At 44.4% G+C, this 17,593-nt stretch overlaps 1 protein-coding gene across 1 annotated transcript; it reads left to right on the top strand.

The window, feature by feature from the left end:
• Positions 1 to 16,562: 16,562 nt before the first annotated feature.
• On the top strand, positions 16,563 to 17,593 carry LOC131241268 (acidic endochitinase-like). Its single transcript, XM_058240032.1, has one exon. The coding sequence runs from the start codon at positions 16,608 to 16,610 to the stop codon at positions 17,484 to 17,486; it is 879 nt and encodes a 292-aa protein (XP_058096015.1). The 5' UTR covers positions 16,563 to 16,607; the 3' UTR covers positions 17,487 to 17,593.

Here is a 17,593-nt window from a genome sequence, read left to right as displayed (position 1 = left end):
TTTGGAAGGTTCGACTCTTGAGCTAAGTCTTGGTTAGCCATTACGGTGGAAGAGACGTCCCCTCATCTCTTCATGCACACATGCAAGTAAATTTCTATGTGAAGCTTACTTCCTCACCAACATGTCAACATGTGTAGGAAACCCGCCCTGTAATAAAAGTGTGGGACAATATGAAGATTGTTCCACTCTCTAAGCTGTTAGAATATATATTTATATATAAATTATATTGATATATTAATTAGATTATAATAAGATTTTTTTTAATGTTTGAGTTTATATGTATCGGATGTTATTATTTCATGGCAATATATGCACATTGATATTCATATTGGCCATGATAATGAAATATGACCAATATTTACAAATTAATTGGAAGGTATGCACAACGAGAGTGATCTTTTTTTCTTTTTTTTTTTTCAAAAAGAATCTCAAATTTTCATTGACATAGAGATAAGAGCTTACAAAAGCACTAAGCAGAGGCTCATGCCAAAATAAAAGCAAAGACCCCCTGCTGTACAAGAATACACATTCGGGAGGCCCAACCCAAAGGCCCTCCTACTATATAACAGAGAAAAAAATTAGGAAAAGTTAAGAGATTCGAACCGTCCCTAATCCTGTCTTATCTAGGACCAGCTCCCCTTTAGCGAAGAGAGGGAGGTTGGATGTCGAAATGATGAATCTGGACTACTGAGAAGAGCTGCTCCATTTGGCTAGGCAGTCCGCAACAGAGTTAATTTCTCTGGGGATATGCTTGATTGAAATAGACAGCGAGGTTCTAAGAGCTTGAAATTGGTTTTTCCAATAGAAAGCATTCCAAGGAGGGTTCCCTGCTGAAGATAAAAGGCCAACCACAACCTGGCAGTCGCTTTCCACCTCGACGTGGGTGAGGCCCATCTCTTTGTAAAATTTGAGGCCATCGATAACCACCTTTATCTCCACCTGAAAACTTGATCCCATACCATAGCCTTTTGAGAAGGCAAACATGAAGGTGCCCTTATCATCTCCACACACACCCCCACTCCCAGAAGGGCTTAGATTACCCCTAGATGAGCCATCCACATTAAGTTTCACCCAGCCCCTAAGAGGTTTGATCCATTTTACCAAGGAGAAAGAGGGCGGGGAAGTTCTCCCTAGGACCAGCCGAAGGTCTGCTATCACTTTGCTATCTTCTTGGGAAGTACATGCCGGAAGGGAAAACGTATTGGACAAGTGGAACAACTAGGACCTGACCTGGTATATGGCGTGGGTGATTCTGGAGCGGGAGTCTTCAAAACGACGCTCGTTTCTGACCTTCCAGATTTCCCAGAGGATAAGGCCCGGGGAAAGCCCTCTAAGGACTCCCAAAGTAGAGGTATCCTTGGCAATCGCCCACCATTGGGATGCTCTACCCCCCGCAGATTGGTTCGGAAGGAAAGAAACACCAAAGATGGTCGAGAAATGGGCCCAAATGGCGAGCGCAATCTCTCCCTTAGCAAAGAGGTGGTCGAGGGATTCTTCTTGCCGGCTAATAGACGAGCAACAAACACAGGAGGAGGCCATCTAGATACCTTTCTTCGTCACGCTGATGTCGACTGGGACCGCGCCATTGAGAATCTTCCACGAAAAAACAGCTATTTTGGGAGGGAGATGCGGGTGCCAAGCCCATTTGGCCCAGTTGCGCACCTGGTCTGGGGATCTGATGAGGAGCCACGCCGATCTAGTGGAGAAAATCCCCGACTTTTCCTTGGTCCAAATGACGCTATCAGTCCCATGATTCAGCACTAGCCCTTCAGATTGCACGTGATGCCGAACGAAATCAGGGAGAATATTAGGGAAACGAGCAGAGTGAAGGATGCCTTCAGGGCCCATAACGTCTTTAATCTTCAGATCGAGGGGATGGGGGGGAACATTGGTTGGTAGCCAGCCTTTTAGGGGCCCCAGCCCCGTCCAGTTGTCACACCAAAAGCTACCATTACCATCCCCCAGCAGCATACGAGAGTTGCCTTGGACGAGATCTTGGAGTTTCCTGACTTGTTTCCAAGAAGGGGAGTCCGACTAACGTGGGTTGGAGCTATCCTGCATCTGATTTACGCCATATTTAGACCTCATAAATCTAGCCCAAATGCTATTTTTGTAGTCGAAAAAGACTATCCAGGCCCTCTTTAGTCTGAGAGCCTCAGCGACTTCTCTTAAGTTTCTGATACCCAATCCGCCCTCCTTGGATGGAGCTGAAATTGTCTTCCAGTTAACCTAATGCAGTTTTTTCCTCCCTTCACTCCAACCCCAAAAGAAGTCGGCAAAACTTTTTTCGAGAGTTGACAACGTCTTCCTTGGGACTTCAATCGCTGCTAAGGTATGGACAGGGATACTTGAAAGAACATGCTTGATGAGAGTAATCCTTGTAGCCTGGTTTAGGAATTGGGCTTTCCAACCTAAAATGCTAGCCAGAATTTTGTCCACTAGTGGTTGAAGTGTGGAAGAACTAATTCTGCCTTCGGCTAGAGGGACCCCAAGGTAATAGAGAGGGGACGCAACCCTCGAGATTCCCGACACCCTTTCGATGCAACGAACCCGCCCTACTGTCATTTGGAGGAAACAATCAAGCTACTCTTAACAGCATTGATTTTGAGGCCTGACACATCCTTGAAAGTATGGAGAAAGGACATTAAGTTTCTGACTGATGGGCTGCTCCCATTGATGAAAATGGTCGTGTCGTCTGCAAAAAGAAGGTGGGAGATCGGCATGCTCCCTCTACTTGTTCTAAAGGGTTGGCAGGCGTTAGAATTGAATAGATACGATAGGCCCCTACTAAAGGCTTCCATGACTAGAATGAAAAGGCTGGGAGAAAGAGGATCTCCTTGGCGAAGCCCTCTTTCTGATTTGAAGAAACCCGAGGTCTCGCCATTAAGGAGCACCGAGAACTAGGCCCCTTACCAACATTTTTCAGCCAAAATAATCTAAGACTGACAAAAACCGAACCTATGAAGCACCGCCTTGAGGAAGGACCAATTAACTCTATCGTAGGCCTTTTCTAGATCAATCTTGAAAATGACGTTGCTTCCCCGGACTTTTTTGCCAATGTCAAGAAACAGCTCCTGGGCCAAAGATATACTATCTGTAATAGATCTCCCTTGGACAAAATCCATTTGTTCATCGGAGATTAGCATAGGAAGGATGGAGTTCAACCTAGCTGCAATCACCTTGGAAAACACCTTGTGTTGAGGGTCAAATATTGCATATCAGACCCATTTGTTACCTGGATTTACAAACATAGTATTGTTTAACGGCCTGATTTAATCATGTTTGTGATGCAGAGTGTATTTACGAGCATGGACTGAAAAAGGATGCTTAAAGCATTAATTCAACGCTCTGATGACACCAAAGCATGGGATGGACCCCATGAGACCAAGATCGACTGATTTGCACGCCAGGGATCCAAGAAAATCGAGGAATTGAAGCTCAAGTGGCCTGAAAAGTGTCCAGAATGCAAGATCATAGGGTTCTCACCATCTGATCAGTTCGAAACTTCATACGTGGCCTGAGGGCCATAAATGAGCCGTACATATCAAATTTCAGCCATCGGATCACTATGGAAGTGCCCCAACTGACAGATCAGCCCATAAACCATTGATTCTGGGCCCACCTGATATCTGGAACTGTCTCAACTTTGGTCTCGGCGGTTTAAATAAGATGAGGAAACAAATGGATGGTTTGGATTTTGATAGAACATCACAATGGGCCCCGTATATGCAACGTGTGTATATGAGGTACACACGTACCCGAGCCGCACCAAACAAGCTAAAGCGGGTCAGCAGCGCTGACCCGCATCTTCTTCCCAAAAACGGAACTCCGTTTCACGCGGCAACACGGACGACGCTGGCCTTTTTGCGGACGCCAGTGGGCCCCACACATTGTCCTAGTGAATAATCCAAGACGTCCATCTTGTAGAGGGCCATGAGTTCTTCAAACCCATGCTAAGCTTTTGGATCCATGCAAGCACACGTGCACGATACAGAGGCCATAAGTGGGCGGTCCTGCGACGTTCAAAACAGTTTTTGAGGTGATTTCCTCTCTGGGCCGCGTCAATGGACGTTCAAAATCACCTATTCTTGACCGAAATTTCGTCCTGAATCCAATGGACGGGGTGGATTTCTCTGAAAATACCTCTGTGGGGCCCACCGAACACGTCAGCGCCTCTGCGTACGCCTTACGCGCGTTCGGGGAATCCGGGATTTGCGGGAGGTAGTGTGTCACGATCATTAACACTTTGAGTGATCCAGACCGTCCAATGTGTCCACAGGGAGTCCAATACCCTAGCCAAGATGTCAGAATTGTCAGGTAGGTCGATATCACGCCGCAAAGACACTCCAAACGCAAGTCGTTTTGCGTTTTCACTGCGCAGACGAACTCAGTTGCTGCGAAAGCTCTTCTATTCCGACTCCAACACAGTCTCTGATGCGAAAAACTTCCGCATGGAGGTCGAAAATTGGGTGCCGACGAGGGTGCTATAAAAAAAGAGAGAGAGAAAGTGTACGGAGAAGGAGAAAACGGAGGTGAAGGAGACAGGGAGCAGCCGTGGAGGCACATGGGAGAGAGAGGCTCTGGACGAGCAGCATGGCTGCTGGCACGTTGGCTAGGAGTGCTGGAGTAGAGGCTTGAACGGGAGGAGTTTTCCAGGGCAGCGTCGGATTAAAAGAGAAGAAACGGGAGGAAGGGCAGCTATGGCTTGGACGGTTGCTTGATTTTGAAGGAAAAGACTGTAAAGACCATAAGTTCTTCCTTCTTCTCTTCTTCTCTTTTTCGTTTTCTTTTTCTTTCTATTTGTTTTGGGTTCATGTGTGGCTAAACCTCTTAGCTAGGGGTAAGAGGTGAAGCCTGTAGCGAGATGAGAGATACTATGTCATGCTTTTAGTTTCTGAACTGAATCTGATTTTAGTTGATTATTAAAGGAAGGTTTTCTTATTCTTTAATGGTCTGTTGTGACTGAAATTACAATGGGTTTGCAATGACTTTGAATATTTCTTCCCCTTTTTATGTTTATGAAGTCAGGAAGCCCTGTTGTTCACCATCGTCTCCTGGGCATGGTTGGATGATCGTACCCTTCCTAACTTTCATGTACTTTTGATTGGTTGGTAATTAGTTTAATCCTATTATTTGCTTTGTCTCCTGGGCATGGTTAGATGATGGAATCCATTCTAATTCATATACCTTTCATCTTTTGAAAACCAGATCAAGTAAGTTCAGTTTGATTTCCATGATTCCTGATGCAGGCAAAAGATCTCCCTGATCCCTACAAGTGGATCCTCTGAATCCCTAGTTTTCCTTCCTTTGAATTACTTAAGTTTTAGATAATTATTCCACAAATTATTCCCTAAGTTTTATTTGATTTAGATAGCATCTTAGTCTAGTTCTAGTTCTACTTGGTTTCAGATAACGTACAAGTTTCAGTCCCTGTGGATTCGACCTCGGTCTTACCGAGTTTATTACTACATCACAACCCTATACTTGGGGAGTGAACACCTTGTATACACAATTACAAAGGCTTATAAGACGAAAATCAGAAAAGGATTTAGGAGCCGATTTTTTTAGCATTAAACATAGCAGGGTAGCTAAGAATGCTCTTGGAAACGTACCTCCCTGAAAGAGAAATTTGATAGCTCGGTGGAGGTCTTCCCCAACAGTGTCCCAACAGGCCGAAAAGAAGGTAATTGAGAGGCCATCGGGCCCCGGCGTGCCATCTGCTAGCATAGCAGAAACGACCATCTTCACTTCTTCAAATGACGGCTGCGTGTTGAGGGTCAAATATTGCATATTAGACCCAGTTATTGCCTGCATTTATGAACATGATACTATTTAACAAACTATTTTAATTGTATTTGTGTTGCAAGGTGACTTTAGGAGCTTGGGCTGAAAAAGGATGCTAAAAGCATGAAATTGACGCTCAGAATACACCAAGGCAAGGGATGGACCCCAGGGGATCAAGATCAACGGACTTACATGCCAGAGATCCGAGAAAACTGAGAAACTGAAGCTCAAGTAGCCTAAAAATCAGCCAAAATGCAAAATCACAGGGTTTTAACCATCTTCTCGGCTCGAAACTTCATACATGGCCTGAAGAACATAAAGTAACCATACACATCGAATTTTGGCCATTGGATCCTTGTAAGAGTATCCCAACGGACAGATCAGCCACTAAAGTCATGATTTGGGGCCCACCAAATCTTTGGATATGTCTCAATTTTAGTCTCAACCCCTTAAATGAGGTTCTAAAGAGGATGGACGGAGCAGATTTGTCACAAACATCTCCGTGGGACCTACATGTACAGTGCGTGTGCATGTTCTTAAGTGCACCGGACGTACACCAATTCACCTTAAGTCGGTCAGCGTGCGCTGACCGACTCATCTTCTCAAATCAAGAAAAGGCTTCCAGTGGACGCTCTAGCGTCCGCCGGTTCCTCTCAGTGGGGCCCACTCCTCTTCCAAAGTATCAATCGGGACCGTCCATTGTGTGCATAGGTGGGGTATTTACCTCACCAAGGTGGCCTCTTGAGACCATTTAAGATGTTGCAGAATCCTAAGCGTTAAATGCATGATGAACGGCGGAGTAGAAGATATTGTGGGCCACAAAGAATTCAATCCAAAAACCACCATACCCAAATGGTTTTTCGAGTAGATTTCAATGGACGGCTTGGATTTCTCAAGAAACAGGGATGTGGGCCCCACAGGTTACGCACTCATGAATTTTCGCCGCAAGCGCAAGAACAGGGGCTGCGGATGGGTTGTAGTGGGCCATAAAGATCGCTTCGAACAGATGATCCGGTCCGTTCATTGGATTCGTGTGATAAAACTGATCAAACCCATGTCAAGCATGTGGACCTGTATAGACATTTAAGAACGCAACAGTGAGGAAAAGCCACCACGTCGATTAGTGGTGTGGTCCACCTAGAGCTCGAATCCACTTCAATCTTGGACAGGTAGCCTAAATCGACACCAGAAATCCAGTGGACAGATCTGATTCTTCAACAATCATAGAATATGGGCCCCACCAGGTATCAACGCAGGAAGGATCCTCTTCTTACGCACGGTGTAACTTTCACGCTGCTCGGTCGCATAAACAGAGTTCGAAGCAGTGTATAACTCGACTCCAACTGACCTCCTTGTGCACTGACCGACCCTGGCAGCTATAAAGGGAAGAGAGAAAGAGAAGGGAATAGACTGGGGAGGCAGGGATCTACGGCTGGACGTGAAGTAAAAGAGCAGAGAGAGTTATTTGGTTTTTTTTCTTTTCTTCTTCTTCTTTTTTTGTTTATTTTGGATTTAGCCTAATCATGCCCGTGATCGGCTAAACCTCTTAGCTAGGGTTAAGAGGTGAAGCTTGTAGCGAGATGGGTCCTGTATTTTATGCTTTTAATTTAATTTAAAGTTATGAACCGAATTTGATTTTAGTTTGATTATTAAAGGAATGTTTTTAGTCTTTAATGGTCTGTTGTGACTTAAATTACAATGGGTCTGCAATGGCTTTGAGCGTGTTCCTTTTTCTTATTTTAATTTTGACGTCAGGAAGCCCTGTTGTTCGCCATCGTCTCCTGGGCATGGTTGGATGTCGGTTCCCTTCCTAACCCTCATATAATGTTAATTGGTTTTTAATTAGTTTAATTTTGTTATTTACTTTATCTCCTGGGCAAGGTTTGGTGATGGAATCCATTCTAATTCATATACCTTTCATCTCGTGAAAACTAGATCAAGTAAGTTCAGTTTAATTTCCATGATTCTTGATGCAGACATAAGATCTCTCTGATCTCTACAAGTGGATCCTCTGAATTCCTAGTTTCCTTCCTCTGAATTTCTTAAGTTTTAGATTAGTATTTCACTATTATTCCTCAAAAATCATTCGATTTAGATTTCATCTTAATCTAGTTCTCGTTCTACTTAGTTTCAGATAACGTACAGGTATCAGTCCCTTGGGATTCAACCTCGGTCTCACCGAGTTTATTACTACATCACAACCCTATACTTGGGGAGTGAACACTGCGCCATGAGGAAAGCATTATTTTCTGGGGAGACGAGGGCTGGGATTGAGTTGATGAAGTCGCCAATTGGAGCCGTTTCTTCTGCCGTAAAAAGGAGCTTAAAGAAATCAGCCGCTGCACTCTTAATGGACGCCTGGTCATCTGTAACGGTCCCATTTGGCAGCTGAATTTCTCTGATTTGAGCTTTTCTTATGCGGTTCATGGTGGAAGTGTGGAAGAACTTTGAATTTCGGTCCCCTTCTTTCAGCCACCTATTTCTGGATTTCTGTTTCCAGAAAATTTCTTCCAGGTTCTCCAGACGATTAAGGATTTGCTTCTGTGTGTCCAAGTTTGAGAGAGTTTGGGAGGAGGGGCTGAGAATCGATTCTTGCTCTAGATGTTCCACACGCTCACTGGCTGCTTTGATTTGGCTGAATATGTTGCCAAACTCCTGTTTGTTCCAGACCTTCAAAGCAGCCTTAGTGTTCTTCATCTTGCGCTGGAGGTGAATCATCGGATTAATGAATACATCAGATTTCCAGGCATTGGAAACAGCAGTCTGAAACCCCTCATGTTGGGTCCACATTCTTTGAAAATGAAATGGCGGCAGGGCTGTGGGAGGGGCAAGAGGAGAGGTTATGAGAAGAGGGGAGTGGTCGGAGTTGATGCGTGCCAAGTGTTGGATATGGAAGGACGGGAAGAGATGCAACCAAGCAGCGGTGCATAGGGCCCTATCAAGCCTTGCCCATTTTCTATTACAACCCAATCTATTGTTACACCAAGTAAAAGCACTCCCAGATAAGCCTGCATTAATTAGATTTGCTTAGTTAATTGCATCGGAAAATTCCATGGAACTAGGACCCACTAGCGAGTTTCCACCTATTCTCTCTGATTGGGATGTGACTGCATTGAAGTCTCCACACACCATCCAGGGCCATGTATTGTTGTTTGCCTGACTCGCCAGATCAGCTCATAATTCCCTCCTGCACAAATAGGAGCATTTAACATAGACACAGGTGAAGAATAGGGGAGTATCTATGTTGGGGAGTCTGGCCCTGAAGGCTAGAAATTGATATGACGCAGATAGAGCGTCCATGGAGAATGTGGAATGGTGAAAAACCAAGATCTTTCTACCAGTAGTAGATAGAGCGTCCATGGAGAATGTGGAATGATCAGTATCGCAGGTTTATAGGTTTTAATGAGCATTTTCACATGTTTGATCGAGGAAGAATTACCAATTCCCCTCACATTCCATATAAGAAAGCTATCCATCAGAAACACTACCCGAGTTGATGGCCTTGTTGCAATTGTTTCTCTTTCTATCTCTCCAAGAGTTAAAGTAACTGGTCAAGGAATGGTCCGGGAGAAAGAATCTCCCTATGTTGTTGCTCCTGGCCACAGTAGATGGTTGGAGATTGTCTGCATTGTCCCCACTTTTGAGCACCTTGGCAATTTCCGTGTCTTGATCTGCTACTATCATGGTCTCTGATAGTTGGTCAATGTGAATTTGGTCCGATTTACCTGAGGGGCTGGGAAGGAAGAATGGAGATAAATCCACATGGATTTGGCCCACGAGGCCTGGGGTATCTCTGTTCCTGGCACCATTTGAGACAGGGGTAGAAATCGCCTCTGAGGCTATGGGAGAATTTCTCGGCTTGGCTCCCTCCGATTGGGAGCGGAATCTTCTGTGGTAGGTGATTATCTTTTTCGTGGTAACTCCTCCACCTTTGTCCTAGATCTGCTTGGGAGGACTGTTCTGGGGTGTATTGGTTGTAGGAGATTTTCTTCCTTGGGGTCGGCTTGGGCCGTGGAAGCAATTTGCTCGGACCGAGATGTATCTGCGTGAGACTGGGGAGAACTACTAGTTGGAATTGGCATGAGATTGGTCTCTAGGTGCCGTGGAGACTGCACTGGGTGAGGACCGTCCTCCCGCTGTGGAGGATTGAGCTGGTGGAGCTGATGAAATCTCAAAGTCTGATTGTCAGCTCTAGCTGGGGGGGCAATAGGTAACGGTAGAGGTGAGACGGGCATGGTTGGAATGAAGGAACCCTGTGGGGAACATTGTGATTATGGGATGTGGGAGCCATTGGGGCTGACGTAGGTCAGGAGCCTGATGCTCAAACGACCCAGACGGTCTGATGCACTTTGGTTCTGAGAGGCGTTCCATCGAACAGGTGGTAGGCTACCCTGGTACTCTTCCCTGTTGTGATAGAAAGTTGACACAACCCCTTGTTTAGTATCTTGTTCCTTCGACGTGAATGGTTTTGGATTGGGGGGAGTGTGAGAGAAGTTGCGGAGTTCTCCCACTGGATCTTCAATGACAGCAAAAACTGGATAAGACTCCTGTCCCACCCTGAGGTCAACAATCCTGAAAAAATCTCTCCCTGGTTTGATGAGAAGCTTAATTCTAGCAAACACCTGAAAGATGCCATAACTAGAAGCTCAATCTATTTGGACTACTTTGCCATAGTGTTGACCTATGTCTACGATAACTGATTCGGTCCAGGCATGGGATGGGATGCCATACAGTCTAACCCACACTCTACCATGACCTAGCAACGCATTTGGGTGCCAGGGTTCGATTTTGTCTAGTCCCATAACTGAGTGCAGGGCGGAATCATTTGAGAAGTCTTTGAGTTCCTCCTCAGATTTGAATTGCAATAGAAAGGCTTGAGGGGCCACCCGGACTACATCCACTGCCAACGCCACAAATCTGGAACTTCTGAGGGAGCGTAGGAGTTGGATGATGGGACTGTGGGGATGGCTAGCATAGCCTAGAAGGGACAAACCCAGATTACGATGTCGAATCTCCACTAAAGCTCTGTCTTCTGTGACTGTGAAATCCTCTGCAACTGCTGGTTTGGGCGGTTGTTTCCTGAGAGTATCTTTGTAAGATGGTTTGAGATCCGTGGGTTTCGGTTGTGATTGCTTGATATTCCTTGGAGGGCTGCGTTTGGGGAGAGTTGCTTGGACAGAGACAACTCTTCCATCAATCTTCCAGCCATTCAGAACTCCGATCGCTGATCTCGGGTCATCTTCGTAGAGGAAGCGGACGAAGGCATATCCTCTCGGTTTGAAGGAGTCTGGGAATGTGGGTTGGTAAATATCCTGAACTTTTCCATATCTCCCAAAAATAATCCCAATATCTTCCTGAGAACAATCGAAGGGGAGATTTCCGATGAATACCGAGAATCCTCCTAACCTGTTCTCTGCTCTTGGGAGCCCATTGCGGCAGCCAGTCTCTCCTTTGCTTAGGCTTCAATGGGGATGGGGGTTCCTTACCCGCTGTCTAGATCTACTTTCCCTTTCCTTGACTTGGGAAGAATCCCTCAAAGGGGGTCGTCCTCTGTTTCTCCCATGGTAATGAAATCCTAGCGACTCCGAGAGATCAGGAGGACGGTGATGGCGAGAATGAGTCTTCTTCATCTCTCGTAGACTCCTTCCAAATAATTATTCTTCCGGATCCTACCTTGAACCTGTTCACAACGAGAGTGATCTATATTGAGAAACATGTACATATAAGATGTACCTCTGCCTAATTTATGATATGAGATTGGTACGGTACAAATAGATCATGAAAACCTATATACTGCAGCAAAAAAGGTTAATGGGTAATTGGATGGATCTCTAGTAATGATAAAATAAATAGCAAATGCTTCATTAGTCACGATGTGTGAATTGAGCCACACCTGTTGGATGATCAATTACCTAGAAGTAACAAATAAATTAAAATGTAATCATTGTACGAGTATGCTAATCCTGTGTAAGCAACTCTTATGTTTTTATTACTCTATGCCATGAATAGGTAATGGTGATACCACTTTGGTATGCATTCTCGACATCATGCATGTGTATAGATTCAGTTAGGTCAAAAGCATGCTAAGTGATCAAATCAAGATTGAGTCATAGAAACGGGATACAAAAAGATTGTAGATGATCACATGGCAGTGAGATGCATGGGATACTTATCTAGCTAAGGCGTCAAAATGAATGTACAATCAGATTTTATTATAAACTATTTTTGAAAAAATAATATATATTATTAGATATAGACACTCCACCCAAATCGCAAAACAATCAACTATACCTTGATAAAATCGTACCTATAATCCTTGATCGCTAATGGACGCCTGACCAAATTTAGAGGCGGAAACCCAAACTCATCCTAGATTAGACTACTAGACCTGATTAAGATATTCCCAACTCCTAATCCTTCAATCATAACCACTGATCAACACTCGTAAAAATTCACAACTCTGGTAATGTTATAATAAAAGCATACTAGTCTAACAAAACAAGCTTTGAAAGCCAACAAAAAAGGAAACACTAGGCTTAGACCTCCCCTCCACAGGTCATGAATGGTTTGGATCACCCAATTCCTTAGACATGCACACTTGAAATCAGCCTGAGAAGAACGAGGAAAAAGGAAAAGCACTGCCAATGGGCTAAAACACAATATTAGCAGACTGTCAGCTTGTTGCAAGCTGACAACCATGCACCTAACACTCTTTCCACCTACCACAGATCTTGCATGACCAAATTAAAAATCAATAAATGCTCACCGTCAGCACACCGCGAGCGAACGATTTTGGTTTATAAATTCAACCCTAAGCAGTCGACAAATGGGAGGAAGAGAAGTACCAAGAGCAATAGAACGTCTCAGAAGATCAGAGAAGGGAGATAAGCAAACTTTCCACTTTATAAGAGGTTTGTATATAGTTTTGAGATCCTTCAAACGAATAATGCATGATGAATCATCCAAGTATGCATTTTTTACACATGCGCAAGCTAAGCCGATCCACGCTACATTGGGCCAGTTGCAGTAGTGCGTGGGTGTGAGCATTTGTAAAGCTTGAATTTTATACTGTCTATTTTAAGTGATCCATTCTACTCCTCGCTTTGGCCTATAAGAGACCATACCCTTGTTGAATTTCAAGATACAGCAACCAATCATTTTCTTTTGATCAATAAGCAGTTGTTACATATTGGTTATTCAACCAAACAAACATGTTTTGTGCGAGATAAGAGATCTCTAACAATAGCCTGTTAATCAAATACATGAAGGACAAAAACAGAGCTTACGTAATCCCATTTCAAGATGGATGGCGTATGATGGTGGCATTTGAAAAGTGAAATGCTAGTTGCTTGCCTGGCAATCATGACGGCTTTCATCCCCATGTATGTTCCTAGTAAAGAACAAAGAACAGAATCCCTTGCCCCCACCTGTTTTGCGTGGAGTAGCATAAAACACCTATGTCCTATGGATAATATCCATTCTAGACATCAGGATCTATCTACTAGGCCATGGGTAAAAAATTCAGCCAAATCATAGGTTGGTACGTGGGGCAGCCATGGTGTATATCTTTCATCAAATCCATTAATCGGGTGTAAATAACAAGGATGAAGTGAAGATACGGCCTGATCTAAAATTTAGGCAGAGCTTACAGACTTTAGGAGCAATTTTACATTGTTCTCATCATTGTAGTCCATCATACTTCTTTATGGGCCTGATCTTTGATAAGTACGGTTCAAATATGGTTCTCACCTGATGGATGGAGTGGATTTATCGATACACAATGGTGGCCATAGAGATTGGGTCTTTTTTGTGCTGTATACAGTGTGGGAGCATAGTAAAAAGGGCAAAATCCTTATTTCATGTCCGGAAGATTATTTTTTTGCATTGATGCTTTCACTAAATCAGGTTGCGTACTGAGTCACTCAGTAAGCTTTTATCATACTGAGTAAACTTAGTTGGGCCCACTGTGAATATATACTGTTTATCCACGTTGTCCAGCCGCGCATTACTTACGTTGAGAAGCTTATGGAATGTGGACCCACGGCCCCTTCCGTTCTACAACTACGTGATATATATATTTTATTAATGCCTTCATCCATTTTGACGGATCATTTTAAAGCATGAGTAAAAGGGGACTCGTATTCTGGATCCTAATGTCTTGGATCCAGTAGTGACCCCTCTGCAACTGTGCTTGGTGCAGGTCGAAGATCTGAAGGCGTCTCATGAAATTTTGATGGACGGTATGGATAAAACACATATATCACAGTGGGTGCCACATAGTCCCTTCCTCGTCTCTGTCTTCCTTTTAAAATTTTTTTTTTTTACACACACATGCGTCTCTGTCTTCCTTGCTGGCAAAGGGGACTCATATTCTGGATCCTAACTCTTGCTCTGGTGGTAGGCTCTAGGGAGTTTCAAAACTCGGTCAAGGGTTAAGTATCCATAGGTGGTGAAATCCCACTACGGCATGAGTTTGTGGGAGTGTGCGTGCATGTGTTAAAAAAAAAAAAAAAAGAACTTGGATTCAGTACCTATGAACTTCATTATGATGTACATGTTTTATTCATGTTGTCCTTGAGGATATGAGCCTCAAAAGTGGTAGACTGTGTGAAAGATAACTCATTTCAACACTAAGGTCTCTGTATCGATTCCCCAGTGAGGGTAGCTAACAGTGAAGTGTGAACTGACCCTGGGTGTACTAACAAGCTAACTCCTCACATTGAAAGCCTCAAAAGTAGGAAGATTTACAATTTAAGTAAGCCACACCATTGAAAGTAATAGAGATAATGATGCTCACCCTTGAAACCTTCCCGGGGCTGACTGTAATATTTATCTTCCATCCAACTTATTCATGAGGTGGCGTAAAGCTAAACAAAGGGAAAATATAAATCAGCTTAGTCCAAACCTTCCCACGAGAAGTTTCCAACTGTAGGCATCCGATACACTCTACCCCGTCGTGTGGTCCAAGTGAGCTTTGGATCTTCGTCAATTTAGATGAGCTGTAAAAATGGATGGACCACCTGGATAAAACACCTATATCACGGTGCCCCATATCTTCAACCAGTACCGAGCACGGTAGTGGAGGGGTCACTACCGAATCCAAGTCCAGGCGCAGGACGCAATCTGCGTTAGATAGCTTAGATAGCGTATTGACTAGGTCTTCACTTGGCGACTAGTTGGTATTTCTGGTGGAAGATTATTTGATACGTGTCCTTCATCTTGCAATGTATGAATGGGTTTTGAATTCAAACAAGTTAGGCCGATAGTAATCCATACCATTGGTCGGTTGAGTCTCACTGGCGTGGAGCACTCGCCAAAAACATCCCATATGGTCAGATCCTATAGAAAGAAAGAAACTATAGAAGTATACCATGCTCCGTGCGGCGTGATTTGCGGGTTGTACAATAGCCCATGGTTAAATAATCCAAAACATTGATATGATAGATCTCTAAATAGATGACTAATCATCGAAAGATCTCCCGGAGTGGCAGATCCAATCAGTACAGCTTTTCACTTTCTTTTTTTTTTTTTACTGGTCAAATTTGGACCATAGGTGTATTTTCTCTTAAACGTCTCTATTGACAACTAATCAATGGCCAGGATTCTTCCAACATTTAGATTCTTGACACATGAACCTTTCAATTGGTTGATGATCCTTCAATCCACAGCTAGGATCACACTGTGGCCCAACAGATCGACTGTCCACATCTTATTCATGCGTGCAATGTGCTGAAACACGAAGGTGCTTCCAGGATATGAGCACTTAGAAAGGTAGCACTTGATGTTTAGCAGGAAAAACAAAGTTGTGTGCTCCGCCAGATCAAGGTGGGGCCTGGATCCAAACCGTTCATTGGTAGACCCATCATGAATGGACCATACGATGAAAACCTCCTACATCAAACGGTCCTAGTATTTCCATTGTATGGCATATGCAGACCACTCGTACTATCCTGCCTAAAACATTTCTTAATAGGACAATCTTACCATTCTAGTCTTGGGATACGGTCCGTCCGAGACGGGAGACGGGAACGGATTGACTACTCCCCCTGCCACCAGCCCAGTGGCTGGTGGTCGGTGCTCTGTGGGGTCCACCATGATGTATGTACTTCATCCATTCCGTTCATACTTTTTTACAGATCAATTTTGCATTCGATCCTAAAAATTATAGGAATATGATCTCATGTGAACCACACCACAGGAAAACAATAGTGATGGGATATCCACCATTAAAATCCTCCTAAGGCCCAATATACTGTTTATTTGACGTCCAATATGTTGATTAGGTCATACAGACCCAGATGAAGGGAAAAAACAAAGATCAGCTTGATCCAAAACTTTTATGGCCTCCAAAAAGTTTTTAATCGTCGACGTTCATTCAACAATGTTTCCTGTAATGTGGTCCAATTGATATTGGTCTATCCCTCGGTTTTGGTCTCATACCATAAAATGATCTATAAAATTAGATGGACGGCATGGATGAAACACATACATCATGGTGGGGCCCACAGAACACCGACCATCAGCCATTGGCTGGTGGCAGGGGGAGTAGCCAATCCGTTTCCGTCTGGTGTGGATAGTTAGCATGGCCCACACTAGAAAATTCAGAACACGCATATGACTATTGCTCGATGGCTAATGGCAAGTATCTCTCAACCGACCTAACGACCTTGACTCGCGATAACGTGAAGTACCCGCCAATCTCCTTGACTGACGATACCGTGATGGACCCACCAATCTCCTACTATAATAAGGTTGCTCCCCTAATATTTTTCAGCGCGCAAATCCTTCTTCCCCTTGGCCATTTCTTAAAACGTAGATCAAGCATGGAAATTCTATCGTTGCCTTTACTCATCTTAGCGTTAATAGGTGGGTCACACGCAGCTGGCATCTCCGTATACTGGGGCCAAAACGTGAATGAAGGCACCTTAGCAGCTGCTTGCGCCACCGGCAACTATGCCTTTGTGAACATAGCTTTCTTATCCTCGTTCGGAAACGGCCAGACGCCGACCCTCAATTTAGCGGGCCACTGCAATCCAGCATCCAATGGTTGCGCTGGTCAGACCAATGACATCAGAGCCTGTCAGAACAGCGGCATTAAAGTCTTACTTTCTCTCGGAGGTGGCTCCGGTGGGTATTCCCTATCTTCCTCAGATGATGCTCGCCAAGTGGGGGAGTATCTCTGGAACAATTTCCTCAGTGGTCAATCACAGTCTCGTCCGCTCGGTGATGCCGTCCTGGACGGCATCGATTTTGACATCGAAGGTGGCTCGACCCAGCACTGGGACGAGTTGGCCCGGTACCTCTCGGACAAGAGCCAGCAAGGGAAGAAGATCTACTTATCAGCGGCGCCGCAGTGTCCATATCCCGACGCTTACCTCGCAACTGCACTCAACACAGGTCTCTTTGACTACGTTTGGATCCAGTTTTACAACAATCCACCATGCCAATACGCAGGTAGCATTGACAATCTTGTGAATTCTTGGAACCAGTGGACTTCATCAGTGCAGGCGGGCCAGATCTTCTTGGGTCTGCCAGCGGCGTCCGACGCAGCCCCTAGTGGTGGGTTCATCCCTGCAGCTACACTCACCGGTCAAGTGCTGCCGGCGATCAAGAGCTCATCAAAATATGGTGGTGTCATGCTGTGGTCCAGATACTACGATACTCTCTCTGGATACAGCTCCTCCATTAGGAGTGCTGTTTGAGCTTTGAACTGCTCTTGCTTGTTTTCATTATTCATACAAATAAAAACCTGGCTGTACTCTTCCGCTTCATCCGTATAATGTTATAAATAAATAAAAATACTTATATA

Source organism: Magnolia sinica, chromosome 3 (assembly GCF_029962835.1).
Source record: "Magnolia sinica isolate HGM2019 chromosome 3, MsV1, whole genome shotgun sequence".
Lineage (NCBI taxonomy): Eukaryota > Viridiplantae > Streptophyta > Magnoliopsida > Magnoliales > Magnoliaceae > Magnolia > Magnolia sinica.
The sequence above is the reverse complement of the archived record's forward strand: the minus strand, read 5'-3'. Positions and strand labels throughout refer to the sequence as shown.